The sequence below is a fragment of the Cavia porcellus genome, unplaced genomic scaffold, assembly GCF_034190915.1.
Source record: "Cavia porcellus strain 051 isolate PalLab524CR breed Dunkin Hartley unplaced genomic scaffold, mCavPor4.1 scaffold_38, whole genome shotgun sequence".
Lineage (NCBI taxonomy): Eukaryota > Metazoa > Chordata > Mammalia > Rodentia > Caviidae > Cavia > Cavia porcellus.
This window is the reverse complement of record NW_026947521.1, coordinates 7,139,986-7,167,404: the sequence shown is the minus strand read 5'-3', so window position 1 is coordinate 7,167,404 and position 27,419 is coordinate 7,139,986. Positions and strand designations below refer to the sequence as shown.

The 27,419-nt window shown below is 45.2% G+C and overlaps 1 protein-coding gene and 1 long non-coding RNA gene across 4 annotated transcripts; both read left to right on the top strand.

The window, feature by feature from the left end:
* The first annotated feature begins 592 nt into the window (after positions 1-592).
* On the top strand, positions 593-4,725 carry LOC134474801 (uncharacterized). The gene is made up of 3 exons (XR_010045647.1): positions 593-816; positions 1,245-1,358; positions 3,798-4,725. It is a non-coding gene; the product is annotated as an uncharacterized LOC134474801 (long non-coding RNA).
* Positions 4,726-14,708: 9,983 nt separating this feature from the next.
* Positions 14,709-27,299, top strand: Dnaja4 (DnaJ heat shock protein family (Hsp40) member A4). 3 transcript variants are annotated; one of them, XM_063243550.1, is made up of 8 exons: positions 14,856-14,995; positions 15,794-15,832; positions 19,108-19,288; positions 21,003-21,107; positions 22,012-22,239; positions 23,226-23,456; positions 25,448-25,548; positions 25,629-27,299. In XM_063243550.1, the coding sequence occupies exons 3-8, from the start codon at positions 19,231-19,233 to the stop codon at positions 25,842-25,844; spliced, it is 939 nt and encodes a 312-aa protein (XP_063099620.1). In that variant the 5' UTR covers positions 14,856-14,995; positions 15,794-15,832; positions 19,108-19,230; the 3' UTR covers positions 25,845-27,299. The 3 variants fall into 3 exon arrangements, with proteins under 3 accessions (XP_003463641.1, XP_063099620.1, XP_063099621.1); XM_063243551.1 differs by lacking the exon at positions 15,794-15,832 and adding an exon at positions 18,879-18,988 and having other exon boundaries at positions 14,858-14,995; XM_003463593.5 differs by lacking the exon at positions 15,794-15,832 and having other exon boundaries at positions 14,709-14,995.
* Positions 27,300-27,419: the final 120 nt, after the last annotated feature.

The window sequence follows — 27,419 nt, the reverse complement described above, 5'->3', positions numbered from 1 at the left end:
CTTTGCCTTTTCCTTGTTTTGTTTTTAAAAAATTCATAGACCGAAAATCAAAGGATAGAAAACAGTATTCCATGCAACAAGAACCTGGAAAAAGGCAGGGGTAGCTATTCTATTTGAAGACAAAGCAGATTTCAAACCAAGATGCACTAATAGAGACAAAGAAGCTCACTATATCCTTGTAAAGAGAACACTCTATCAGAAAGAAATAACAATCATAAATATATATGTACCAAAAACCAACACATCAAACTATATAAAATAAATTTTAATGGACATGTGTAGGGAGCGGCATGACTGCCCCATTGCTGCCTCCCTGCCTCTCTCTTATGGGCATATGATGCACCTGCCTACATTAACCATAATCCTCTCCTGCTTACATCATATACCCGGACGTGACGATGACCCTGTTGTATTCATCCCCATAGCCTCTTCCCGTCTCACCAGCCCACCCTTGACCTATAAAAGATGTGATCACTTCCTGAATAAAGGAGATTGATTGGACTCCTCATCTTGTCTCAATCTCTCTTTGTCTCCCCCCTCCCATCTCTATTTCATCCCCGTTCCCCCTCCAGGTACACCCCACGGATTGATCTGCATGCCGGATCAAGTGGTGCCCAGTGTGGGGGCTCCTGGCATGGGGGAGTTAACGAGGGAGCCGTTTGAGAACGCCGGTGAGAAGTAAAAACAAATTAAATCAAGGATCAAAGCTAAGACTGAAAACAAACTAAATCAAGGATCGAAGCTAAGAGTGAAAGCAAACTGAATCAAGGACCGAGGCCTGCATGGACAACTGCCCAATGTGCCGCCCGAGTCACGGTGAGTGAACAGCAACCCCATTCCCTTTCCTGGACATGGGTCAAGCTGTCGGTGTCGCTCCCGGCCGGCAGGAAGAACACACGACAAAATCTGGCGGTGGCGAAGTATTCTATTTTATTTCTCTCCTCCTTCACAGTCTACCCCGGGACTCGTCCCGGCCGAAGCCTCTGTTGGTCCGCTCCCCGCGGCTCCTTCCGTGCTTCTCCCTCCAGGGGTGGAGTTACTGGCTATATATAGGATTGTGGCCTCCAATCAAATCAAGGCGGGTCGCGTAAGCTGATTGGCTAGCAACATTAGTAGCTAGGCAGACTACCCTGCGAGGCGGGAACTTAGTGGGGTGATAGGGATCAGGAAGCAGGAAACAGGCACCATCTTGGCGGGCTCGATGGGAGGGGTAATCTAGCTCAGGCTTTTGTACCTCCCTACAGGCCTCGCGATCACCGCGTCTGATGACTTGGCAGTGCCACGGCTCCCAACATCAAGCATTGAGCGAACATGAATTGTTCATGAGAAGCCTCAGCAAGGCATGAAAGACAAGAGGGGTAAGGGTTAGAACAAAAGAATTTTTGCAGTATTTTCAATTTATTCATAAGGTTTGCCCTTGGTTCCCCCTAGAGGGCTCTATAGATACCAAGAGGTGGAAAAGAGTAAGAGATGCTCTAAAAGATTATTATAGCGTTTTTGGTCTGGAAAAAGGTTACGGTGACCACCTTTGCATATTGGAATTTAATTTCTGAGCTGCTTGCCCAGCGGCATGCAGATCCTCAGATTGAGGAGACGGTCACACAAGGCCCTCTGAGCTACACAGCCTTATAGTGCTCCTAAGATGGCGCCTGCCTCTGGCAGGCCTTGTGGCACTTTTAAAATGGCACTTGCCTCACTTCTGCCACATCAGCGTGGGTCCCTCCCTGAAATGGCATTTTCAGTGATGGAAACAAACATACCTCCCTAAGATGGCGCCGCACAGCCACAAGATGGTGCGGGCACTGCACCGCTAGCTCCACAAGTCATTAGGACCCATATGCCATTCACAGTGGCAGCTTTAAAAGAATTAAAGACAGCGGTTGCCCAATATGGCCTTACAGCTGCTTTCACTCTTGCTTTTTAAATTCTCTGCCTGATGGCTGGCTCACACCTACAGATTGGCAAAGATTGGCCAGAGTGACTTTATCGGGTGGGGATAATCTTTTGTAAAAATCAGAATATACAAAAAATTGCAGAGACTACCAGGCGCAATACACAAGCCGGCAATGGGTGGGACCTTAATATGTTAATAGTGGAGGATGCCTATGCCAAAAGAGAGGCCCAAAAGCAATTTAAGGACGATATGAGTTCCTCTCTCAGGAGCATTAAGCAGGGGCTGGGGATTTAGCTCAGTGACATAAGTACCTGCCAGCCAAGCACAAGGTTGTGAGTTCAATTCTCAGGGCTAGAGATTTAACTCAGTGGCACAGGTGCCTGCCTGACAAATAAAAGGCTGTGAATTCAATCCCTGGTACCATTGACATTGAAACTGCTTGTCAGCAAGGCCTTGCTATGGCTGCTGCCTTGCAAGGGTTTACAGTTAAACAGTTCTTATCTCAAAAACATAAACAAAACTGTTTTACCTGTGGAGAGACTGGTCATTTTGCAAAAAAGACTCCAGAGATAGAGATTCCAATGTCAATTACTTTGACTTATTTAACTGATCCGAGTGATATTGGTCTAGTCTCAAGTTTAATTTCAGCATATGTAAGGATGTCCCCATCAGCTGCTGAGAGGAGAATGAGAGACACTATGGTAGTTATTATTGTCTTCCCCAATGTCAGATCTTAAAGACCTGAGAAGCCTTCATCATCCTGTAATGATTTGATTAGTTCTATAATATGCAATGTGTATTTAATGTGCGTGAAGATGGGGACAACTGTTTGGAGGAAACTAGAGACAATTAAGTAAACAGTAAAGATCTCCAGTAGACTTGCTTTGAAATCTGTATTTCTTTAAATCTTTTTTTAAAAACTGTTTTGTTCTGTTTTGATATATTTGGTCTTGCTCTCTTTGAGATAAAAAAACAAGTGTGTAGGACTGATAAACATATTACTAAGTTTTTGTTGGATCGTTGAGCAGAACTGTTGGCAGTGTCACTATTTAAATGTCATTTTGCATGCTTTAATTTTTTAGCCTGAACAGCTATTTCTAGGATGACAATGTAACTTATTTACAGATAGTAAAAAAATTGCCTTTCTTGTGCCATGCACCTCCCAGTTCCACACTTCGGGGTTAATCCTAGAGGACTTATCCTCAATGCATTATGGCAAATGGATGTCACCCACATTCCTGAGCTTGGCAATCTTAAATATGTTCATTTAACTATAGATATCTTTAGTGGTTTCATTTATACCTCTCCCCAGACTGGCAAAGCTACCAAACATTATTAGCCATATGTTAACTACCTTATCAGTTCTGAAATGCCCACAATTAAAGACTGATAATGGTGCAGGCTATGCTAGTTCTGCCTTTGCTCATTTCTGTCAACATCTTAATATTGATCATATAAAAGGAATACCTTATAACCCTCAAGGTCAAGGCATAGTTAAAAGGGCACATCTTTCCCTAAAACTCTGTTGGTAAAATAAAAAAGGAGGAGTGGTGCTCCACAAGGGGGACACCTAAAAATATTCTATCTCATGCCTTATTCATCCTTAATTTTTAAAATTTGGATGCTGCTGGACAGTCAGCAGCCATGTGTTTTTGGCATTCTGAAACACAAAAGCAATTTGCTTCTGTACTATAGAGAGACCCCCTGGCTAATTCATGGCATGGCCCTGACCCCGTTCTCATATGGGGACACGGCTCAGTGTGTGTTTACTCTCCACAAGACAGAGAGGCTAGATGGCTACTTGAGCGCCTTGTAAAACAAGTAGACAGTTCTTCAAAGACCCCATGCGACTCTCAGGAATAATGTCATTTCCTGAGGCACAACTCCCTGTGCTCTTTTACAGACAACACAACTCCTCAGAGCCTTATGCTGCCTGCTCAGCCTTCTCCTCGGACCGTACCACACCCATGGTGGATTTAGAACCCCGCCAAACAGACTACAACTGCTGACAGCCATGCACAGAACCCCCTGTGACTGCGGAAGAGGCTCTTTTCGGTCTGGAGGAACACAAACCAGCCAAATAGATTGCGGAAAAATGTTGCTTCTATGTCAATCAGTCCGGTGTTATGCGATGCAAGCTCCAAGAAATAGAAGAACGACTTCAACAGCGATGACAACAAATGGCCGCTAACCCCTTCTCCTCGATGTGTGTCGGGGGGGAGCTTTTCCCTTACCTAGTGCCCCTTTTGGGTCCCTAGCTGCCCTGTTGCTTCTCCTTTCTGTAGATCCTTATATTTTTCAGAGGATTATGACGCTCATTAATAACCAGATAGACATGTTTATGGCAAAGCCCATTCAGGTACACTATCACCAGCTGGAGATGGCAGATCACAAACCTACCAGGAAGGAATTCCCACGAGTGGCCCATATGACGATGTGGCCTAACTGTACTGGGGCAATGGACAGGCATCCAGAGACGGGCAACTAGGACATGCATGATTACATGGCTGGCTGCTTAAGACAGGCACAGGACCAACTGCTGTCCTGCAAGCCCATGATGGGTAAGGCCTGGTTGGGTTCATGTAATGAGGTTCCTTGGCCTAAGACAGGCGCTGTCCTCACAGAGCCTGCCATAATCCTGATTAAATAATATAGAAAGGGAGGAGATGTAGGGAGCAGCATGACCGCCCCATTGCTTCCTCCCTGCCTCTCTCCTATGGGCATCTGATGCACCTGCCTACATTAACCATAATCCTCTCCTGCTTACGTCATATACCTGGACGTGACGATAACCCTGTTGTATTCATCCCCATAGCCTTTTCCTGTCCCATCAGCCCGCCCTTGGCCTATAAAAGATGGATCACTTCCTGAATAAATGAGACTTGATTAGACTCCTCATCTTGTCTCAATCTCTCTTTGTCTCCCCCCGTCTCTATTTCAACCCCATTTCCTCTCCAGGTACACCCCATGGATTGATCCGCGGGCCAGATCAGACATGAAAAACCAAATAATCACTAATACAATTGTAATAGGGGACCTCAATATGCCAGTCACAAATACATAGGTGAACTAGACAAAAAAATTGACAAAGAGATATCAGAACTGAGAAAAACTTTTGAACAAATGGATTTAGTAGATTTCTACAGTCTTTCACCTCACCACATCAAAATACACATTCTTTTCAGCTGCACATGGGATGTTCTCCAAAACAAACCACAAATTAGCTCATAGAACATATTTAAGTAAATGAAGAATTGAAATTATTCCTACATATTATCGGACCACAGTACAATGAAATTGGAAAACAGTGGCAAAAGAAATCACAATATCTGCATCAACACATGAAAATTAAATAACACCCTCCTAAACAACCAATAGATCACAGATAAAATTAAAGAAGAAAATAGACAGTTTCTGTCTATTAAATGATAATGCCAATACAACATACTGGAACTTATGGGACACAGTGAGAGCAGTCATACAAGGGAAATTTATAGCAATGAATACTTTTATCAGGAAAACAGAGACACCTCAAATAAACAACGTAATGTTGAACCTCAAACTTTTAGAAAAAGAAGATCAGGGGCTGGGGATTTAGCTCAGTGGCATAAGCACCTGCCTTTAAAGCAGGCAGTCGTGAGTTCGATCCCCAGTACCGATAAAAAGGAAAAAGACCAAAAAAAAGATGTATATAAAAAAGAAAAAGAAGATCAAGTCAAATCCAAAACTCACATGAGGGGAGAAATTGTGAAGGTCAGAGCAAATTGAATATTAATGCATTAAAATATTAATGTAAAAATGACTAAGTAAACAATACAAATAATCAGTGAATCAAAGAGTTGGTTCTTTGGCAGAGTAAATAAAATAGGCAAACTCTTACTCAACCTAAAAGGGGAAAGAAAAGACTCAAATCCATGCAATTAGGAATGAAAAGAGTGAAATCACAACAGATCCTGCAGAAATGCAGAAGATCAAATACCTACTTGGAGAACCTGTATTCTAATAAGATGGAAAACACAGGAGAAATGGACAGATTCTTAGATACATATGAATTACCAAAGTTGAATCAAGATGACATAAAAATTTTAAACAACCCAATATCAATCAACAAAATTGAAGATGCTATTAAAAACTTATGAACAAAGAGAAGCCCAGGGACTGATGAATTCTACAAGAAATTTAGAGAAGATTTAATGCAACTACTTCTAATTCTACAAGAAATTTAGAGAAAATTTAATACAACTACTTCTCAGATTCTTTAATGAAATTGAATGGGAAGCAATACTCCCAAATTCATTCTTTGAAGCAAGCATTACCCTGATACCAAAACCAGAGGATTCAACTAAAAGAAGACAGATACAGGCCAGTTTCCCTAATAAATACAGATGTAAAAATCCTCAATAAGACACCATCAAACAAAACACAGCAAATCATCAAGATTATACACCATGACCAAGTAGGAGTCATCCCAGCAATACCAGGATGGTACAACATATGCAAATCAATAAATGTAATACACCATATTTTTTTATTTTTTATTTTTTTTAAATTTTTTATTTAAGGAGAAAAGAAAAAAAACAGTGAAAGGGTACAAGTTATACAGATTTACAGAAGAAAAAAATGAACAGTAGGAAATCATTAGTTAATGGATTACATATTGACATCTTAGAAATAATTGTTCAAGTCACAAAATTAAAGCTTGTAGAGTGGACATTCCAACAATGATACTGCAAACAGTTCTGTTCAATGATCCAATAAAACTCTGTGCTATCATTTTCTATCTTATACACTTAAATATACATGCAGTTATATAGTTTAGAGCACTTTCTTTTCCTCTCTTTTGTACAATGACTGTTACACGTTTTGGGTTTCATTGCTCCCACGGTTCTTATTGCTTTTTTGGAAGAGAGTAAAACCAAATGAGACATAACAGAACAGAATCGGTGAAGTCAAAAGGGTGGACATAATAGATAATATAAAAACATAATACAAGGTGATCAACAATGGTTACCATAATGCCTCCCGCTATCTCTAATAGAATTGCCTACATCATTAGTTATAATACAATTGAACAAAACAGTAAAGAACAAAACCGACAAAACCAAAACATTGGAGACATTGTAGGTCTTCAAAAGTAGATAAAAGTCAACGAGAATGGGCGTTACAATGAATCTCATTATCTTCACAGCTGATGCCTAAACTTTCAAACCTGATACTATCCAGCAAAACAGAATAGGGGAACATCAGTCAAAAACAAGATGGTGAGAGTAATACAGGGCTTCAAATTGAGATAATAGAAAGTCAAAGTGGGTTACTATATTATATCCTGCTATTTTTTCCCTTTAATTAAACGGATAAAAATAAAAAAGTAAATAATGGAGTGGAGATTGAGAAAAAAGAGGGCATAACAGTGAAACAGTGCAGATCAAAACATAACCATTTAAGCAGAATAGTGTTTCACCACCAGATAGTTCCGACCCAAAAGTAGTTACCATATTGTCTCTTTCCTTGAAATCCTTGAGTACAACTTCGTATACTGTAGCATTAAGTATATCAAAACAATGTAAAACCATTTAAGAGAATGACAGCATTACAGAGTATTTAGAATCGACTAACAGAAAATGAACAATGGTTTCTGTATAATCTCCTTGTCTTTAAAAGGTTTTTGCTTATACTATCATACATAATAAAATCCAATAAGATACAACCTGTTTAGACCACTGGAGACAGAAGAACAAAAGCTAGATGAGACTTCAAAACAAGATGATACTAAATCAGTATTACCTATTAAGATGTCATTTTCTCCAAAATAGCTGTTCCTATCATCCAATCTTCTCTGTCTCATTTCTGTTGAGCTCTTTTTCTGTCAGTAGCTGTCAGTTTGTCTTCTTCATTTTGTTCTCTGCTCCATTTGTTGTGGCCTCCCCGCCACTATTTCTGGGTTCTTTGTATTTTTCTTTTTTTAGAATATCCTGCAATACTTTCTGTAGGGTTGAATTGGTGGTTGCAAATTCCCCCAGTTTCTCTTTATCCTGGAAGCACCTTGTTTTTCCATCAATTTCCAGGGACAGTTGTGCAGGATATCTCAATCTTGGCTGGAGATTATTATCTTTCAAAGCTTGAATTATTTCCCCCCACGTTCTTCGTGATTTGATAGTTTGTGCAGAGAAATCTGCTGTAATTCTGATGGGTGTTCCCTTGTAAGTGGTCTGTTTCTTGTCTCTTACAGCTTTTAATATTCTGTTCTTGTATTGAATTTCTGGAATTTTTATTATTATATGCTTGGGTGTTTCTCTGTTAGGGTTGTAGGTAGCTGGGGTCCTGTATGCCTCATACATCTGAGTATCTTTACCTTTTGCTAAATTAGGAAAATTCTCCTGGATTATTTCTGTGAGTAGCTTTTGTAGTTCACTTGTTTGTGTCCCTACTTCTTCTTTTATGTTCTTAATCTTTAAGTTATGGCTCCTCTTATCATCTTCTTGTCTTTGTATTATTGCTGTTTGTTTCTTTGTTATTTTTAAGAAGTTTTTCATTTCATTCTCCCATATTACAAGTCTGCCCTCCAGTTCAGATAGTCTGTCCTTAGTTTCTTTCAAGCTGTTATGCCAGTCTTGGATAGACTTCTTAATTTCTTGATAGTCCCTTTGAACCTGCTTCACGTACTCTATGCTTTCTCTGTTTTCTCCATCAAACAATTCTCCCCTCTTTTTCTGTTCTTCCATTCCACCATCTGTTTTTTCCTGGGTGGTGCTTAGCATTTCTCTAACTATTCTGCATACTTCTAGCTTCAGGTCATTGATAACTTCATTCCTGAATTGGTCTATGAGGCTCTCTATATGGCGCTTAATGTCTATTGGTGCGGTGTCCGCTATTGCCTGTTTCTCAGAATTGGGGGCCGAGGAGCCTTTCTTGTTGCTTCCCTTCCCCATATTCTCTGTTCCTTATATATATGGAAGCTTACATAGGAGGCCCGGCTTCCCTGCCTGTCAGCCACAGCCTGATCAAATTGCGCTGGCTAGGTGTTCCCGCCCACTGCTGCGCATCAGGGCGTTACGGACTAGGCAGCCTACGCAGGAGTCAGTCGCCCCTCCGGGCCACCGTCAGGCTCTGGGATCTGGGTTAGGCCAGCCTACCAAGTCTGCCCGCAGCGTCACGCAGGCCAGGCACTTTTCACCAATCCCGTCCAAGAGGGGAATGTGTGGCTGGAGTCGCCACCGTGCCCTGCTCTTACAGGACTGCCCGAGCCCAGAAAGCCCTCAGCTGGAGTCAAACTGTGGTAGAGTGTCAGTTTCTCTCACTCACCTCGCCACAAGTCAGTGTACGCCTCCTTGTCCATCCTGTTTTTGACTCCGTTCGCAGACTCCCGTTCCCAGAGCTTCTGCGCGTTCTCTCCTTGCCGAGCCGCTGTGGAGGCAGCCAGCCGCCGAGCGACGGGAAACCCAAATCGTGGTTTCCAGTGGTGCGGGGTCCAGCCTCCACAATGAGTGTTTTCTGTTCCTATTTTAGCGCCAGGACTACATTCCAAGTTGGTTTCTCTCAGCCCAGTTCGTTCCTGAGTCAGCAGAGCATATCTCTACTGGCTCATGTCTCCTTAGTCCGCATTATTCCTGACTTCTGAGCTGAGCCTTTCAGAGAGCCTCCAGTAGTTGCTGTTATCTGTCCGCCATGTTCTCCCGGAAGTCCATAATACACCATATTAACAGAGTCAAGGACAAAAACCATATGATCATCTCAAAAGATGCAGAAAAAGTGTTTGATAAAGTCCAATGTGCATCCATGATAAAAACCCCATAGAAAATTGAAATAGATGATCTTTATCTCAATCTGATAAAAATCCATCAATCAACAACCAATATCATACTAATGGACAAAAATGGAAAGCTTTCACTCTAAAAATCAGGAGCAATAGAAACTAAGGACAAAGATGTCCACTATCACCACTCTTATTCAATATAGTCTGGGAACATTAGCCAGAGTAATTAGACAAAAGAAAGAGTACAAGAAATAAGGATAGGAAAGGAATTATCATTATTTTCAGATGACATGATACTCTATATAGAAGACCCCAAAAACTCTATCAAAAGACTTCTATTATTTGGTAATAACCAAATTCAGTAATGTAGCTAGATACAAAGTCAACACTCAAAAATCAATGGCATTCCTATACCCAAATAGCAAACTTACCAAGAGAAAAATTAGGGAAACAAAACCTTTCACAGTAGCATCCCCAAAAATGAAATTCCTAGGAATCAATCTTACCAAGGACATAAAATATCTATATATTGAAAATTACAGTAATGTGAAAAAGAAAATCTAAGAGGCTATCAGAAAATTGAATGATATCTCTTGTTTTGGGGTAGGAGAATCAATATAATGAAAATGACCATACTTCCAAAATTATTATACAGATTTAATGCAATCCCAATAAAAATACCAATAGCATAATCTCACAGAATTAGTGAAAACAATCCCAAAATTCATTTGGAACCAGGAGAGATCTAGAATAGCAACAGCAATTCTGGGCAACAAAGGCAAGGCAGGGACATCATAATCCCTTACGTGAAATTATATTGCAAAGCTACGATTAAAAACACCATGGTGGACCAAGGATGTAGCTCAGTGGTGCAGCCCTGCCTGACAAGTGTGAGGCCCTGAGTTCAATTCCCAGTACCAAAAAAGGAAATAGTTGAAAGAAAGAAAGAAGAAAGAAAAAAAGACCAAAGAGCCAGGTGCCTTTTCCTGTGAGTCAGCACCATTCATGGACTGTGGGGGGCGGGGGAGGGCAGAGAACAAGAAGTGACCAAGAAGCCAGCCCTGCCTGCAAGTCAGTGCCATTGCCGGCCACTGGAGAGAGCCAGACGCCAGCCTTTTTCCATGCTGGGAAACAAGAGCCAACCCCCTACCCCCACTTCCATAAGCAACTTAGCTTATCCAGAAAAACACAGGGTGTGGTGATAGCTATTGAAGTAGAATACAATTTAATTCTTGTAGTGTTTAGTGTTTCATTGACTTTGCAAGTCTAAAGCCAGTAGTTTGATCATCTATTCAGAGCATAATAATACACAGTGTAACATCTATGGGTGGTCTCCTTCTGAAGGTGGTAGCCATTAATTCCTTATCATTTTGAAGTCCTGTATCATTTTCATTGTTTTGTTGGGTTGGGTTTTATTCTGTTTTGTTTTTATTATATCCAATGGCATGGGCAGCTATTTCAACAATAACAAGATTTACTATGGTAACCATTTTGGATTTACACTTATCTTGTTTTGAAGTCCTTTATTATATGCACTGCTTTATTTTTATTGGTTCTATTCTGTTCTGATTTTTATTATGTCTGAAGGTATCTGTAGCTATTTTGAAGACAATAGGCATTATGATAACCATTGCTGATTGTTTATTGTTTTAAAGTCCTGTGTCACTTATACTGGTTTGTTTTGATTGGCTTTATTCTGTTTTATTTTGCTTGGTTTTATTCTCTTTTAAAAAGTGGGGGGTGCGGATTTAGTTCAGTGGCATAAGCGTCTGCCTGGCAAGCACAAGGTCATGAGTTTGATCCCAGCACACACACACACACACACAAAACAAAAACAAACCCCAGAAACAGGGATCAATGGAACATATTACAGATGCAGAAACAACTCCAAACACACTCAGCCGCCTTATTTTGGATAAAGGGGTCAAACAGCTTCACTGGAAGATGTTTGTTTAATAAATGGTGCTAGAAAACCTGGCTTTCCATGTGCCAAAGATTAAACTTAGCTCCATATCTTTCACCATGCATTAAACTAAAACTGAAATGGATCATATATCTAAACATTAAAACAGAAACACTAAATCTGCTGGAAGATAAAATAGGTAGAACTTCTGACACTGGTGTAGGTGAACACTTTATGAATATACCCTAATTGCACAGGAACTGTCACAATCAACCACTGGGATCTCATCTTATTAAAAAGCTTTTGCAGGGCTGGGGAGTTAGTGCAGTGGTATAAGCATCTGCCTGGCAAGTGAAAGGTTGTGAGTTCAATCCCTGGTACCAAAAAAATAAGTAAATAAATAAATAAATATTAAAAAATACAAAGCTTTGGCACAGCAAGAAGCCACCAACACAACGAAGAGACAACCCATAAAGTGGGAAAAATATTTTCCCAGCTGTATTTCAGAGAAAGGACTACCACCTAGAATATATAAAGAACTCAAAAAAAAATCAGACTTCCCAAATTTAAAGACCCAATCCAAAAATGGGCTTCTGAAATGAATATACACATCTTAGATGAAGTAGAAATGACAAATAAATGAAAAAATGTTCAACATAACTGGTCATTTGAGGGCAGATTTTAACCAGGAATCTCTGTTGTAAGAGGGAAGAGTTTGGTATAAACTGATCTCTTTCTATTTGTACAAAAGCATCTCGGAATTTTCCAGGAGGATGAGAGAGGAAAGATGGACAAATACAGATCAGCAGAGCCAGAGAAGTGAATATTACTAAGGGTGGTCAGTGTAAAGAAGACCAGCCCAGCTATGTGAGCCAGGGCGATGATCAAAGTTCGGCTTCTGCCCTTCCACAGAGACCAGAGACAGCCCTCTTCTCGGGTGTAGCTGGAACAAACTGAGTTCTCTAGCAGCCTGCAGTTTCCTCAGGCAGGCACTTTAGGGACAAAAGAGGGTAATCTTAGGGATATGGTCTTGAGCTATTAGGAACTGTTTCAGGGTGAGGCCTACTCCGAGCAGAGGACTCAGAGGAGGCTGGTTAGAACTTGGTCAAGGAAAATCTTTTATCAGCTTTTCGCTTAGACAAAAGCAAACAATAAAAATTGTATCAACATCTATTGAGATTGTATACAGGGGCTTCACAAGGTTGAGGTGGGTACTATTAATTGCAGAAACTGAGGTTCAGAAATATGAAATGACCTGCCCGAAGTCACAGGGCCAGGAAGAATAGGACTTGGATTTGAACCCAGGTTTCACAGACACCAGGGTTCACAGCTCCATCCTCTACACTCAGCTCACCTTGAAGTCATCCCTCCCCTCTTGCACAGGACCATCCTGGCGATGTCAGTAGTCCACAGAACTGACTCCGAACTCATGCACAGGGATGAACGGTCACTCTCAGTTCCGGCCTCATGTTGGAACCCCAAGGGAGCTCTGCATACATGCTGCTGCTTCTGACCACAGCAGCTCTGGGGTGGTGGCTGGGATACACAGCCTGGTCACAGGGGTTTTGAGGAGTTTCCTGGGACTCCCCATGAATGGCTAGGTTTCACCTGTCTATCATTCCACTTGATCCTCAGGAGGGCCCCACAAGAAAGGCAAGCAGTTGACAGGGACCATGTCTTGCAGAGGGAAGGGGAACAGGTTCAGAGCATGAGGCTCACACTGAAGTATGACAGATAGAGTTTAGATTAAAAACCTTTATTATATTAAAGGACACACTGCCATGAATCTCCCTAAAGATGCTCCCCCAGCTTCACACATACTTATCCATTTTTCTGTCACTTTCTGAAGCAGTCCCTGAAGTCCACTTTCCTATCTTTGAGCTGTCATGGCTGCCTGCACGTCCTGAAATGATTCAAAATGTTGACCTTTCCTGTTCATTTTGACTCTGGGGAAGAGACAGAAGTTTAACGATGCCCAATGTTATGTATAAGGTGGATGATGCACTGTCATGTTGCTATGAGCCTGCCTTTCTGTTGGATGACACTCAGCACAGTGTTCTTTGTTTTTGGTACCAGGGATTGAACTCACGACCTCATGCTTGCCAGGCAGGCACTTAGCCTGCGGAGCTAAACCCCCTTATTCTCTGTTTTTAATCAGACCTTGTGATGACATGAATCAAGACTTCTAGAACTGCTTCCCAAAGTGGCAGGAATGGTGTGTGTTTGAAGCAAGGTGGGAGTATTTTGAGGAGGATTCATGATGATGTGTCTCTTGCAGCGATAAATTTCTTGAATCTAAACCCTCACCATGTATTCAGTCACCCCCTTGTGGTCCATGCTCCCTGGTCCTGGGATCCTGACCTTCTGCTGAGGATCTGCCCAAGGCAACTGATTTACAGGGGCCTAATTCAGAGGAAAAAACACATCCCAGGACTGGAAATGAGCAGATGCATTGCTCTTGGACATGAAGGCGCTTGTCACTCATTTTGAATGTGGAAGGGGACAGGGCTCAGGACCCCCAACCCCATAGGCTACCCTGGGAGGGGGTAACACCTCCTCACCCCTCACCACATACTTGCTCAGCAGAAGTTAAGGAGCCTGCAGCACCCTGATGGTGGTGGTGCCTTGCACAGCCAGCTTCTTTGGGGGTCTTCATTTTGGCTCCCGAGCCCCAGCAGGGCCTTGGAGGCACTAATCATTATCTGAGGCAACACTAAGCCCCCTAGCATGGGCCTGCCTTGGTGGCTGGCACACAGATGGGGCAACCTCAGGGGGAAGAGGGATCTCTGTCCACCTCAGGGGATTTGGAGGGTTTCCTGCACATCCTGGAGGGACTCATAGGCTCCCCATTATGGGCAGTGGAGGGGCCACTCTTTGTACCTGGGATCTCCTAGGCCCCTTGCAGTATTAGAAAGGACCAAGGTCACCCCAGTCTTGAGGTAAAGGGGGCCACCATGGCTTAATGCTCTATTCCCCTCAACCCTCTAAATCCAACGGTGGGGTCCTGTGACCACACAGAGGTCAACACAACCAGACAGGCTAGACAGGAATTGGGGGGGTGTCACGCCCACAAGACTCGGACCCAGACCCAAGACAGGGCGGGGCCTCGGTCGCGAGCGGGGCGGAGCCCCAAAGGTTCTGGGATCTGTGTCGTCACGGTCACCACGGTCGCCACGGTTGCCACCGCCGTCACCGCGCCCGCCTGCGCCGATAAAAGATAAAACTGCGGGGAGCCAGCGGGAGGGAGGCGCCAGCGCAAGGCGTTGACAGTGACAACGGTGACGCCGGCCGGCCGGGGCGCAGGACCGTGGCGATGGTGAAGGAGACGCAGTTCTACGACGTCCTGGGCGTGAAACCGAGCGCGGCGCCCGACGAGATCCGCAGGGCCTACCGGAGGCTGGCGTTGCGCTACCACCCCGACAAGAACCCGAGCGAGGGCGACCGGGTGCGGGGGCGGGGACGCGGCGGGGGCACGGGGACCGAAGGGGTCAGGAGGTGGACAGGGCCCCTGGGGACCGCGGGGGACAGAAGACTTAGCAACCGAGGGCATAAGGGTGTAGGGGGAACCGAGAGGGGACCGAGGGCAGAGAGAGGTCTAGACAGGGTGCTATGCGCTCCCCACCCCCATCCCCGCCAGAACCCCAGCCAGAGAAGTGGAGTGTAGGGGCCCGGACTGGGATGGGGGCAGGCAGGACGGGATGGGACCACAGACCAGGTGCAGGGATCTGGGAGAGGGGATGGATGGGGGGACCAGGAGGGTGGTGGGGGAGTCTGGGATCAGGGTGGTCTGGTAAGGGGGCTGGCCAGCCTGCTGGTAAGGCCAGGGACCAGTACCCTAGTATCTTCCAGCCTCCCTCACCCCACCAGTGACTGTGGAGCCCGATTCCCGGGGTCAGGGTATGGAGGCTCCTCTCTAGGACCCCCATGGGACGCTAAGGCAGTGCAGCAGAACGGGGGTGCCAGCTGACACCAGGGTACTGGGCTGCATTGTGCTGGGTTCTCCGTTGATGCATTAACATTGAGGTGACTTCCTGTCCCAGCCTGCTTTGCACACGCCCAAGGTCTCACCTAGGGCCCCTTCCTGCCCACCCAGCTCACAGACGTGGAGGGATCTGAGGCTCACAGAGCTACTTGTTATGTGTGTTCCAATTACACTGACCACAGTCGATCCTGAGTGCCATCATAATAGACTGGGCATGCCTGCTCTTAGAGACCTAAATTAAACTTTTTCTGTCATTTACAGCGACATTCTGCTCCAGGAGGATATGGTCCACTGGAATAGGTAACTTGGATCAGGCATTGAAGGACAGTTTGTTAGACTCCCAGGTCTCCCTTCACTCCTGGACTTTTCTTATAAAACTCCAGGGAACCTAGAGGGATCAGAACAGCTGATAGCAGTGATCCTGTGCCACTTTTCAAGCCACCACCACCATCTTAGCTTTTAGACCTGTGGCAATAATACATGGATCAAAAGACCCGCCTGCATTAGGCATTGCCAGCTGGGGCCAGCTGCTCGGGAAGGTTGGCTGGTGGAACGGTGATAGAATATTTATATTTAGCCGTGTGCTGAATGTGACTGTCATAAGTCTAAAATGCTTCTGTGCAAGACCGTTCCTCCCTCCCTGCTGGCGTCTGTTCCCTCTATATTTAGGTAGCTTACTGTAGCTGTGAATGTCCTAGGCTTGCTGTGAGATTCACAGCCTTGTTCCCTGTCTTTTCTGAGTCTGTTGCTGATGTGTCCTCTGAGGGCTCCTGGCTGGTCAGTTCCTGCTCCAGCCGGCTGGCAACAGCTGTGTGGGAAAGCCTGTGACCTGGTTTTAGGTCAAGCCTCATAGTGGTTACCCGGAGTGAGTTCACGGCCATGTGAATACTGAGTGAAATGAGTGTGCTCGTGGGGCCTGAAGTTTAAAAGAAAGAAAGCAAAAAAAAAAAAAAAGTAGGTTTGCTCTTTACACATGTGCAGCTTTCACTCTATGTATACCTGTCTGGGAAGGTTGTTTGCTTGGTTTTAAACTCATATTTATTTCTAGCCAAGCCCTGCATTCATGTCAAGCCAGAGAAGAACTTAGCAGTGAGGTCCAGCAGCAGCTCTCAGAACTTTTCTTTATTGTGAGGGTCTTTACGTAGTTGGAGGCAGAACATCTCATTTTTCTTTCTTCACCTAACTTTGTAACTGTATTGTCATTGGTGGAACCTTTGGTTTTTTTTTTTTTCACTTGAATTTGTCACTGCATTATTAATGTCTCTTCAAAAATAGATTAAGCTGATCCTTTTCCACCTTACATGGGACAACTGAGAAGGTCGTGGGTGTTGGTCTTTGTTTTGCCCTGTTGTCCTGTGTTGCTAAGTGTCAGGCAGCCTGCATTTGTTTGTCACACAGGCTGCTCTGTGTGGAGTTTGTGTCTGTCTGTCTCTGTGGCTGGTCTTTTGCAAGACCCAGGGTGGCAGATGGCAGGGAAACAAAATGATCCCTTTCAGGGGTAGTGATAGGGGTATCTTCCTGGCTGCTGCCCTGTTGAGATGAGTTTGGTCTTTTGGTCAATTTCATTGTAGGATGAATATTAGATCTTCAAGGTAAAATTCCTAACAGTGTAAGAAGTTTCAGAATGCATAGGAAACCTCACTAAGAGCACATCACCCTGTCCGCGCCTGTGCGTCCTACAGAAACTTCTCCCAGGATGACCATAGGTGGCCGGCCTGATACATGAGCTTTTTTTCTCTCTTTTACTCAGTATTTTATCATAAATACTTTTGCAAGTTGCTGCACTGTCTTCTAAGCCATCTTCTCCAGCTGAACAGTTGGTCTGTTGAGGGTCTATGCAGAAGATCACAGTCTAAAAGGCCAGAGCCCTCATCTCCAGTGGAGGCAAGGAGTCCAGACAGGAACTGAGTTAGAAGTGGAAATCTTTGGTCCCAGAGGCTGGGTGGAGGGACCAGTGTAGGCAGGGAGATCCCCCTCCCTGTGAGACCCAGCTTCTGCTTGAATGCTCAGGATTCTTGGGTTCAGCTAGTAAGCCTACAGATCTGTGAGTCTCCACAGTGTTTGGTGGGCATCCCCATAGAACGTGCTACATGACCCTTCCTGATTTGCATACAGGCCCTGACTTGCTAGAGGCCTAACTGCTTTCCCAATTATGCTATGCAACACCTAGCCCATACGTTTCAACATTTCTGCTAAAGAATGGAGTGGCCTTATAGGGAAAGAAGGAAGCTAGCAGAGCTGGCACAGAACTGGGCATAGGACAGGAAGATGGCAAGAGGGTTCAGCTGGGTTGCTAGGTGATCTGGGACCAGCTTTTTACTCTCAGTGGCTACAACTGTCAGGAGGTTTGGGCAGAACATTGGTTGGGGTGAAGAGACGCTGGAAGCGGGGCAGGGAAGCTGGTGCAATGGTTCAGGCTGCTGAGGGCACGGTGGGCCGAGGTGGACAGTGGCAACGGGGAGAAGGACAGAATTTGCATGTTTTAGTATTCAGATCTGTTTTAGAGATGTCCACTTGCTTAGCAAAAAGACAAGAGTAGCCCAGGGAATGCCTGCAGCCCCCGTACCTATGATAATGATTGTGTTAGTGGTCTCTGTTATGTAAATCAAGGTGTTCATACAGAGAATACACACTGGTTTAGCAATCTCTGATATTAATACTCTTTGCTTATATCACAGTCACTCAGTGCTAATTAGTTCAGCATGTTTTTCCTAGGAACAAGGACACCTTGTTGGTAACCATAATGCAATTATTAAACACAAGAAGTGTAAATTTTTTTTAAAACTGCATTTTTTAAAAAACTGCATTTCTCTGCTTCCCTAATAATGCCTTTGGTAGCCCTTTTTCCCTGTGCAGGATGCATCCCTGGACCATTCACTGTGTTTAGTTTCCCTAGTTTTGCAGAACCACTATGCCTTGGGTTTTCTGATTCTCATAGTTGGGTTCCAGTTTTGGCAGCATTGTCACACTTGGGTACTGCGTCTGTCTCAGGGACACCAGTGGAAAGGCAGTGCCAGAGTGATCCATTGCAGGGTGCAGTTGGTGTTGCCAGTAGCTACAATCTGGGGAGACCTAGGAAGAGACAGGCGTCGGGGGAGCATGAGTGCAGTTCACACTCTGTGTCTAGTGTTGCTAGGTGTTCACGGTACCTGCAGGTGAATTTCATGCTGTTCATGAGTAAATCGATCCCCGGGAACTCGAAGCCATAGCAGCACCTGGAGTCCCGGGCTGTGCCTGGAGACAGAGGTGGCCTAGTTGGATTTTGCCTCCTCCTCACTGGGCTCTGCTTCTCTGCCTGGTGCAGCCAGAGTGGGAGAAACTTTCCTTTGCCCTGCTTTCTCTCCAGTCCTTGCAGTGTCCCCGTCATTAGTCCCTCACAGCACTGGCCCTGTGTGTCACCCTTAGAGAAGCAGCAAGCAGAAGTCAGCTTCCAGCAGCTGGAGGGACTGAGTGCAGGTTCCTGTGATTGGTTTATATTTTGATGGTGCTTTTTTTTTTAAATAATAAAATGACTCAAACCTCCTCTCTCTTTTTAAATCTTTCTCTTTCTCTCTCTCTCTCCTTTTCTTTTAAAGTTTAAACTCATATCCCAGGCCTATGAAGTGCTTTCAGATCCAAAGAAAAGGGAGATTTATGACCAGGGCGGGGAACAAGCAATTAAAGAAGGAGGCTTGGGCAGCCCCAGCTTCTCCTCTCCCATGGACATCTTTGACATGTTCTTTGGTGGTGGAGGAAGGATGGCGAGAGAGAGAAGAGGTAAAATGTTTCTAACGGGATGTAAACAAGTTTTGTTGTTTGCAAAATTACAAGTGCTGCTGGACTCAGGACAGACTGTGTTTGAAAGGGTGCAATTGTCATTTACTCATCCCCGGTAGTCCCTAGGACTGGACCTCAGGAGATGTCCATCCCTGAACAGGTGCCCACTGTCCTGGGTGCAGAATCAAGAGCCTGGCAGAGGAAAGAGTCCACAAGTTATAGAAACAAGTAAAGAGCTTGATACCCAAGGAGGAGTTTCAGTGAGGGGTCGCTAGTATACTTAGTAATTCTTACAGCCTTCAAGCACCAGACGGAGGAGCAAATAGGGTCGTGGGTAGGAAGGAGGAAAGTCAAATTCATTTTTCCCTCTTGTCCTTTCTTATGGCGTTGAGGCACCAGGGTTTCTTTCCTGAGGGAGAGATCCACCTGCCCTCACCCATGGCCTGGGTTCTGGCCTGAGCCAGGGCCAGTGGGCTGTCCCGTTCCAGATGGGACCTGCCATGTTTAGTGCTATCTCGTTTTCCTGGCTGGCTCAGGATTTCCTGGATAACAAAATTCGCCACCTCATATTTTATAAGTGGTCCCTGGTATTTTACAAATGGTACCCAGTTTTGAGTTCTGGGGCTTGCTCTTCCTCATTTCTCCTCTACCAGATTTCAGATACCACCTCTGTGGTCAGTGATCCCCGGTGGTCCAGGCCCGTTACCCTTGCCCTATGCACTGCTGACAACCTTCTTTGAACCCTAATACCAGATAGATAATTGAGCTTAGTACAACTCTTGATAAAATCAGGAGAAAAAAACCTGCATTATTTGTAAGAAATTTGGTTTTGGTCAATGAGTTCCCTAGAAAAATGTGCTTGTTCTCACATTATAATTTGAGCTTTAAAAATCTTGGGTGCCAGTCCTGTGAATACCCTGTGCTAAAAGTCACCAAGTGTTTATTAGGGAATAATCCCTACCTGTTCTCTGGTATGTCATCTGCTGGCATAATTGATAAAGTGAATGTGATTAAAACCCTGGACATTCTCTTGTCCAGCTCCCTGCTGCAATAAGATGAAAAACTTCATGCCCTTCAATAAGTCATCTCTCGAAGTTAACAACCAGGCAGGCAGGATACCTTGTCCCAGAGACAACAAGAACTCTGGGCAGCAGGGAGACCCAGCCTTAGGAGCTGTCCCACCCCAAGGAACAGGTGCCCACCATCTTGGGTGCAGACACAAGAGCCAGGCAGAGGAAAGAGTCCACACACGGGTACAAATTACAGAAACAAGAGACTGATGCCCAAGCAGGGTTTCAGTGACCGGCCCAGCACCTCTGGCTGTCACACATTTATCTATGAGGAAGGGCTGTTTTCATAAAAGGAGGATTTGGTTAACAAGTGTCATTGCTAACATCTTTTCAATTGTCACTGAGCCTTCTGTTTTTCAGTTAGGAATCTCCCTGTTCTCAGATTTTTTTTTTTCTCAGAAAATAAAGGTAGCAAGTCTGTTTTGCTGATGCCCATTAATGACTGAGAATTAGTTGATGTTAGATGGGGTATTAACTCTTGGTGTTGGCAGAGGCCAGAGGGTAGAAGAAGTGTAACGGGAGGGTCACTTCCTGCAGAAGAGGAAGAGGAACTCGATGTCCTTAAGTGCAGGGTCATGTGGGTGGAATTCAACACTTTGGTCTGTTTGTTACACTATTACTAACTGGTTTTTCCCCCTTGTAAGGCAAGAATGTTGTGCATCAGTTGTCTGTAACTCTGGAAGATTTGTATAATGGAGTCACCAAGAAATTGGCCCTCCAGAAAAATGTAATTTGTGAGAAATGTGAAGGTAAAAATTAAATTTTCAATGAATCTCACAGTACTGATGCTTTAGGTCTAGAAGCAAGTCTGCTTGTTTCATTGTTCAAAGAAAAATAACATTTTATCCAACTCAAGGGTCAGGCAGCCTGAGGCCACAGCTATTTGCCTGAATGGATGTTTTATTTGGGCTGTACATTTATTTAACTTGTTGATAGTTATTTTTTAAATGTCCGAATCAAGACAACTCACCTAACTTCAGGGTTGGCAAGGTTTTTCTGTAAAGGGTGACACAGTCTATTACAATCTCCCAATTCTGTGGGCCCAGTGCATGAATGACTGGATGCACCTGTGGTCCAGCAAAGCTTTATTTAGTGAACCTGCAGCCTGGCTATCGTTTGATGAACCTTCACTTTGATGTAAAGGTAACTGATGTGGCCCAGGCCCCACTGTCCCACAAAGGATTTGTCAAGCTGGTGGCTGCTTCCGTTGACAGAGTTCCTGTCCTTTGAATATTTACAGCCCAGCCTCCTCCCTGGCTTGTGACCCTGGATGTCTTTCCATCCTGAGATGGATGAAAGAAAACACAATTGATGTTCTTCTATTATTTTGCTAACAAGGATCGAACTCACAACCTCATGCTTACCAGGCAGGTGCTTACGCTGCTGAGCTATATCCCCGTCCCATGGAAACACAATCAGGCTAAAATAATAAATTTGCATCAATACAGCCAAAAACACAATGGTGTCAGGTCACATGTTAACATCTGGCACGGCTAGGTCCCTTCAGGCTCTCCCACACTGCTTTTCATGACTGTAAAGAGACTTGCAGCCCATGTGCCCTCCAACAGTAGATTGCCTACCCTTCTACTGTGGTGCTCAGGGGACACGGGAAGGGAACAGCAGAGTCCTCACTCCTGTCACCACCACCCCCAGGTGTCGGTGGAAAGAAGGACTCTGTGGAGAAATGCCCACTGTGCAAGGGACAGGGGATGCAGATCCATATCCAGCAGATCGGGCCAGGCATGGTGCAGCAGATCCAGACTGTGTGTGTGGAATGTAAGGGCCAGGGCGAGCGCATCAACCCCAAGGACCGGTGTGAAAACTGCAACGGTGCCAAGGTAGTCCGGGAGAAGAAGATCATTGAGGTACACGTGGAGAAAGGTGAGGCTGCATGGCACTGGGGCTCCCTACTCAGGCTTGGCACTAGGGACTTGAGCTGCACACAACCTGGAATTAGAGGATGCCAGGGTGTGCCAGGACTCTTCCTGCTTTCAGGGGTTCCCTTGGCCCTCCTGACCATATGTCTATTCCATGGCACCCGCCAAGGTTGTCCTGCTGCCTCTGCTTGCCTGTGATCACCAACTTCTTTTAAGGTTTTCTGATGCCCTCAACTCTTACCTGACCTCAGCTTTGGTTCACTGCCCTCCCTGGACCATGTTCAGAACCTCCTTTGGCACCTGTATTTCCTGTTGTCCATTGGAGCTTGTGTCTTGATAGCTCACACCCCTTTCTTCCATGTTCCTCCCTGAGGCATCAGATTCTTCTATCTAGATTGTCTTGTCTTGCTGCTTGTCTTGCCTGGTGGTATCACTGTATTTCACTTAGGTCCCAGCTGTTTTCCAAGTATTTCCTGAGTGTTCTGTGGTTTTCCATGCCAGCAAACACACTTTAGCTCAAGGAGGAGACCAAAAGTTCAAGAATCAACATCCATACCAACTCAAGTACAGAGAAAGGACTCCTCACTTAAGCCTAACCCTGTGCCTATGTTCATACTATGTGTTAGAAAGACTCACTGGCTGTCCCATCCTTCTCAATCCCCAGAACCACATGCCATCTGGGAGGCAGGTGGTGGTCTCGTGTTCAGTGTGGCCTCTCTGTGGGTTCACGGGGCTGGAGCTGGGGCGTGTGGTATAGACTGGATGTGCCACCTCACACTCCCTTCACACCTGTAGGCATAGCCCAGGGCCTTCATGGCCCCAGGAAGCTGTGTCCCTGTGGCCTGGACCTAGTCCTCCCCATGCACAATTGTGGTTGGGAGGCTGAGAACTGGAAGGGCCCCAAAGGACCCTGCGTCCCTTCTTTAAAAGCTCGGAGAAAGTACGGTTTTTATGAGAAATGGCTAATCAGAAAGGGCTGATGTTCCATAGGTATGAAAGATGGGCAAAAGATACTATTTCATGGCGAAGGAGACCAGGAGCCTGAGCTGGAACCTGGCAATATCATAATTGTGCTTGATCAGAAGGATCATAGTGTCTTTCAGAGAAGAGGCCACGACTTGATCATGAAAATGAAAATTCAGCTCTCTGAAGCTCTTTGTGGCTTCAAGAAGACCATAAAAACACTGGATGATCGAATCCTTGTTATCACATCCAGACCAGGTAACATTCCATGGGCCCCACTGTGCTTGCTCTGGGTGGGACGTGTGACCTCTGTGACTGGGACCTGATTTTCTCTAAATTTAAAGTCATCGGTAATGATCAGAGGTTTTCATTTCCTATTTTCCTAGTTGGGAAGGGCACGAAATACAGAGCTGGGGACAAAAATCTTCAATAGAAATCTTAGGGCCTGAAATTCTAGTTGCATCTGCCAATTAAACTTCAATTTTAGTTTTTATTTAGTTTTTCTGGTTTTTTTTTTTTTTTTTTTTTTTGAGATGGGGATCTCACTATGTAGTGTAGGCAGGCTTCAAACTCAATGATCCTTCTGTTTCAGCCCCAAGTGCTGAGATGATAGGCCTGTGCCACCATGTCCAGCACTTCAATTTTAAAGAAGTTTTGTAGAAGAGAGCATGGCTGTTAAAAACAATGGTGTTTTTCTGTCAAGTGAGCTGTGTGTCGATTTGTCCACATTTTCCTCTGGCTTCTGTGTTGTCAACCACTCAGGAGAGAGGGTTCAAAATCAAATTTTATGAGACAAAGACATCTTCAGAGGCATCCCCACCAGTGAGCAGTCAAGGGAGGCTTCCTAGGGCCTAAGCTCGACCTCACAGGGCTGGTGGTCATTGTAGCCTGGGTCCTGGTCATATGTGGGCTCTGCTAGCACGAACTGGAAGCAGGGTGAGGCCAGGTCCAGGCTTTTCTTTTCTTTTTTTTTTTTTTTTTTTAATTTTATTTAAAAGGAAAAAGAGAAAAACACAAAACAAAACAAAGCTGTGTAAGGGTACACGTAATATAGAACTACAAAAAAAAAAACAGTAAGAAATCACCAGTTAATAGATTACATATTATCATCTTAGAAATAGTTGCTCAAATCACAGTATCAAAGAATACAAAGTGGACATTCAAACAGTGAGACTGCAAACAGTTGTGTTCAATGATCCAATCAAAACATTAATATGGTCAGTTATTTAACACCCCTAAACACACTTGCTGTTGTATCCTTTAGAGCTCTTTTTTTTCCCTCTCTTTTTTACAACAAAATATACACATTTTGGGTTTTATTACTCCTTAGTTCTTATCAGGCCTTTCTTAAACCATTCCCAAACAGCACACAGCTATCCAGATGCCTGACACCAGGGCCTGCCTATGGCCAACAGCGGGGTTGTTCTGGTGACTTCCTGGCTATGGGTCAAAAGCTGCTTTGGGCAAGCAGGGTAGGAAGGGGTGGCTGGGAGGTGACTAGCTGATAAATTTGTGCAGGGTGTGGCGGTCATGGTGGTTGGGATAAGACCTGGAGTCCAGGGGACTGTGTGACCCTGCAGCCACCCACACGGAGCTGCCCTGCTCTGGGCCTGTTCCTCTGCTCTCTGCCTCTTTGCCAATTCTGACCTGTTCCGTTTTTCCCTGAGTTTTCTCTCTGATTCTCTCTGGGATTGTGTGAAATGGAATTATACTTCTAAGCATTGACCTAAGTTTGTGGTTTTTTAAAAACCTTTTTACTTGGAGACAATTTCAAGCTTATAAAAAGTTATAAAAACAGTAGGAGGCTTCATAGCTGGTTTTATCTGTAGTTAACATTTTATACCATATGGTTTTCCATTTTCCCTGTGTGTATATGCAAGCATGAGAACATGTGCATATATGTGTACACACTGGATCAAGGGAAAGCACTGCAGTGGTGGGAAATTCTTGACAAACACACACAGTGCAAATTCTCTTTACTCATTGTAGAGGCAGGTGAGGCACATGACCTGCGTCCTGTCCTTGACTCGCTGACATTCTAATTCCCTTGCATGCAGATCAGAGACCTGCAAGGACTAGGGGTACTACATCTTCTTGTGATTGGGTTGGAAAATCCCCTCTTGAGCCAGGTGGAGGAGGTGAGGCCAGCAGCCTGGCACAGGCTTCTGCTGCCTCTTAGGTCTGCCCAAGAGAGGCTGACTTCTGCAGGCCCTGGTTTCCTGTGTCATACCTGACCTTCTCTGTGGCAGGTGAGGTGGTAAAGCATGGGGACCTGCGATGTGTGCGCAATGAGGGGATGCCTATCTACAAGGCCCCCCTGGAGAAGGGGATGCTGGTCATACAGTTCCTAGTAAGTGCACTGTTTTCTTCCCGGGGGTGCTGCCTTGGTACCAGAAGGGACAAGTCGCATCATTCTGTCCCCTCCTACAGGTGACTTTCCCTGAGCAGTACTGGCTGTCCCCAGAGAAGCTACCACAGCTGGAAGCCTTGTTGCCCCCTCGGCAGAAGGTGCGGGTCACAGAGGACATGGAGCAGGCCGAGCTGCAGGAATTCAGTGCTGGCGAGCAGGGCTGGCGCCCACAGCGCGATGCCTCCGAGGAGGACGAGGATGGGCCCCGTGCGGGTGTGCAGTGCCAGGCAGTGTGACACAGGGGCAGTGTAACATCGGCACAATGAAATGGTGTCCTGTAATGGCTATGTCTGGGGTGTCCTGTGTGTGTTCAGCGTTCTCCGTGGCTGTCTTTGGATTTCTTTTGTTTTTCCTTTGGTTCTGATTTAAGTTATGCTTGGCTCACATTTAAATGTTTTACATGTAAGTCACATCAGTCTGCCCATAGAATCTATCTGTCCACACTTTCAGTACCATCGAGGGAATGCTGGTGACCATACTGACATTTTGTGCTTTTGGTGGCTTTGCTGTTTGTTCAGCTCCTGGTAGCACTTGGCTCAAAGCCACCCCCAGCCCCTTGCAGGCCAGGAGGCACAGTAGGTATCTCAGCTGTGTCTGCAACTGGTTTCTCACCCCTGTACCCTGGAAGTTGCGGAGGGCCTGCACACAGGGCTGCTGATAGGCCACTTCTGAGTCCAGGTTCCAGATAAATGTCTGCACGGACACAGCACGTGCATGGGGTTTCACAGTCCTGGTCCACGCCAAGGTCCTACATGCTTTGCTCGGTGCCCCCAGATGGTTGTTGTGGACACAGGAGTCTGTACTCACCTCTCCTGGAGATTCTCTGAACTTCCTGAGTCCTGTGGGAGGACACACCAGTGACCCCGCCCCAGTTCTCTGGTTTTCATGCTTTCTGTTGGAACCCCTGTAGCCGTAGCCCACCCAAGTGCTTACTTGAAAATGAAACTCTCCTGTATCACTGGTGACTTGAAGGACTGGGAATACCCTACTATCCTTCCTACATTCTTCCAGCTGGGCTCTGAAAGGTTATTCCTTAACTCACAGCCATATCCCGAAGGGTGTCCCACTGAGGTCACATTATGGGAACAGGCAGGCCGTTCTGGGGCCTCATCCATCTGTGTGAACTGCTACCAAAAAGGCTGGTGCAGGGTGTTAGCTGTTGCCTCCTTCCTGGTAGGCAGTCCACACCTGGAATTAGCATTACCTTAACTTCAGGCCATCACTGTTTCTTTCCAGTCATGAAGAGAAACCACTACCTGTGAGCTGCTGGGTGGGCCCTTGTCTTGTCCAATGGCACCCAAGTTGAACCCAGATGGGGACTCCTGGGTGGGCCACAAAGCAGGTCACGGGGTGAGCAGGTGATAGCACTGCTGGCTGGTGGGATATAGCTGCTCTAGTAGAGAGCGCCCACCTGTGCCTATCTGGACCACTGGTCAGGAGACTGAAAGCCAATTTCCCAATCAAGCCCACCTAAAGATCGACTTGAAATGGAGCACCCTTCCAGCGTGCCTCTCCTACGCTGTAGCTTCTGACAAATGATGGAGAACTACCGTTTAGTTGACAAATGGAGCAAAATTATACCCAGCTCCTTCCTGTCATGTAAGTGGCCTTCTGTACAGTGTTGCTTCAGATTTTATTCCATCTCTACATCTGTCACTTTAAAATTAAAATGGAGCTGCTATGAGAGACAAGTGGCTTTGTTTTTTCTTCCTGCAAGCAATGAAGTGCAGTGTTAACATGTGTGGGTAGAAGGGATGGAGCTTCCTTATACATGAGGGTGACAGGAAGGGGTCTCTCTCAGGGCTGGGCAG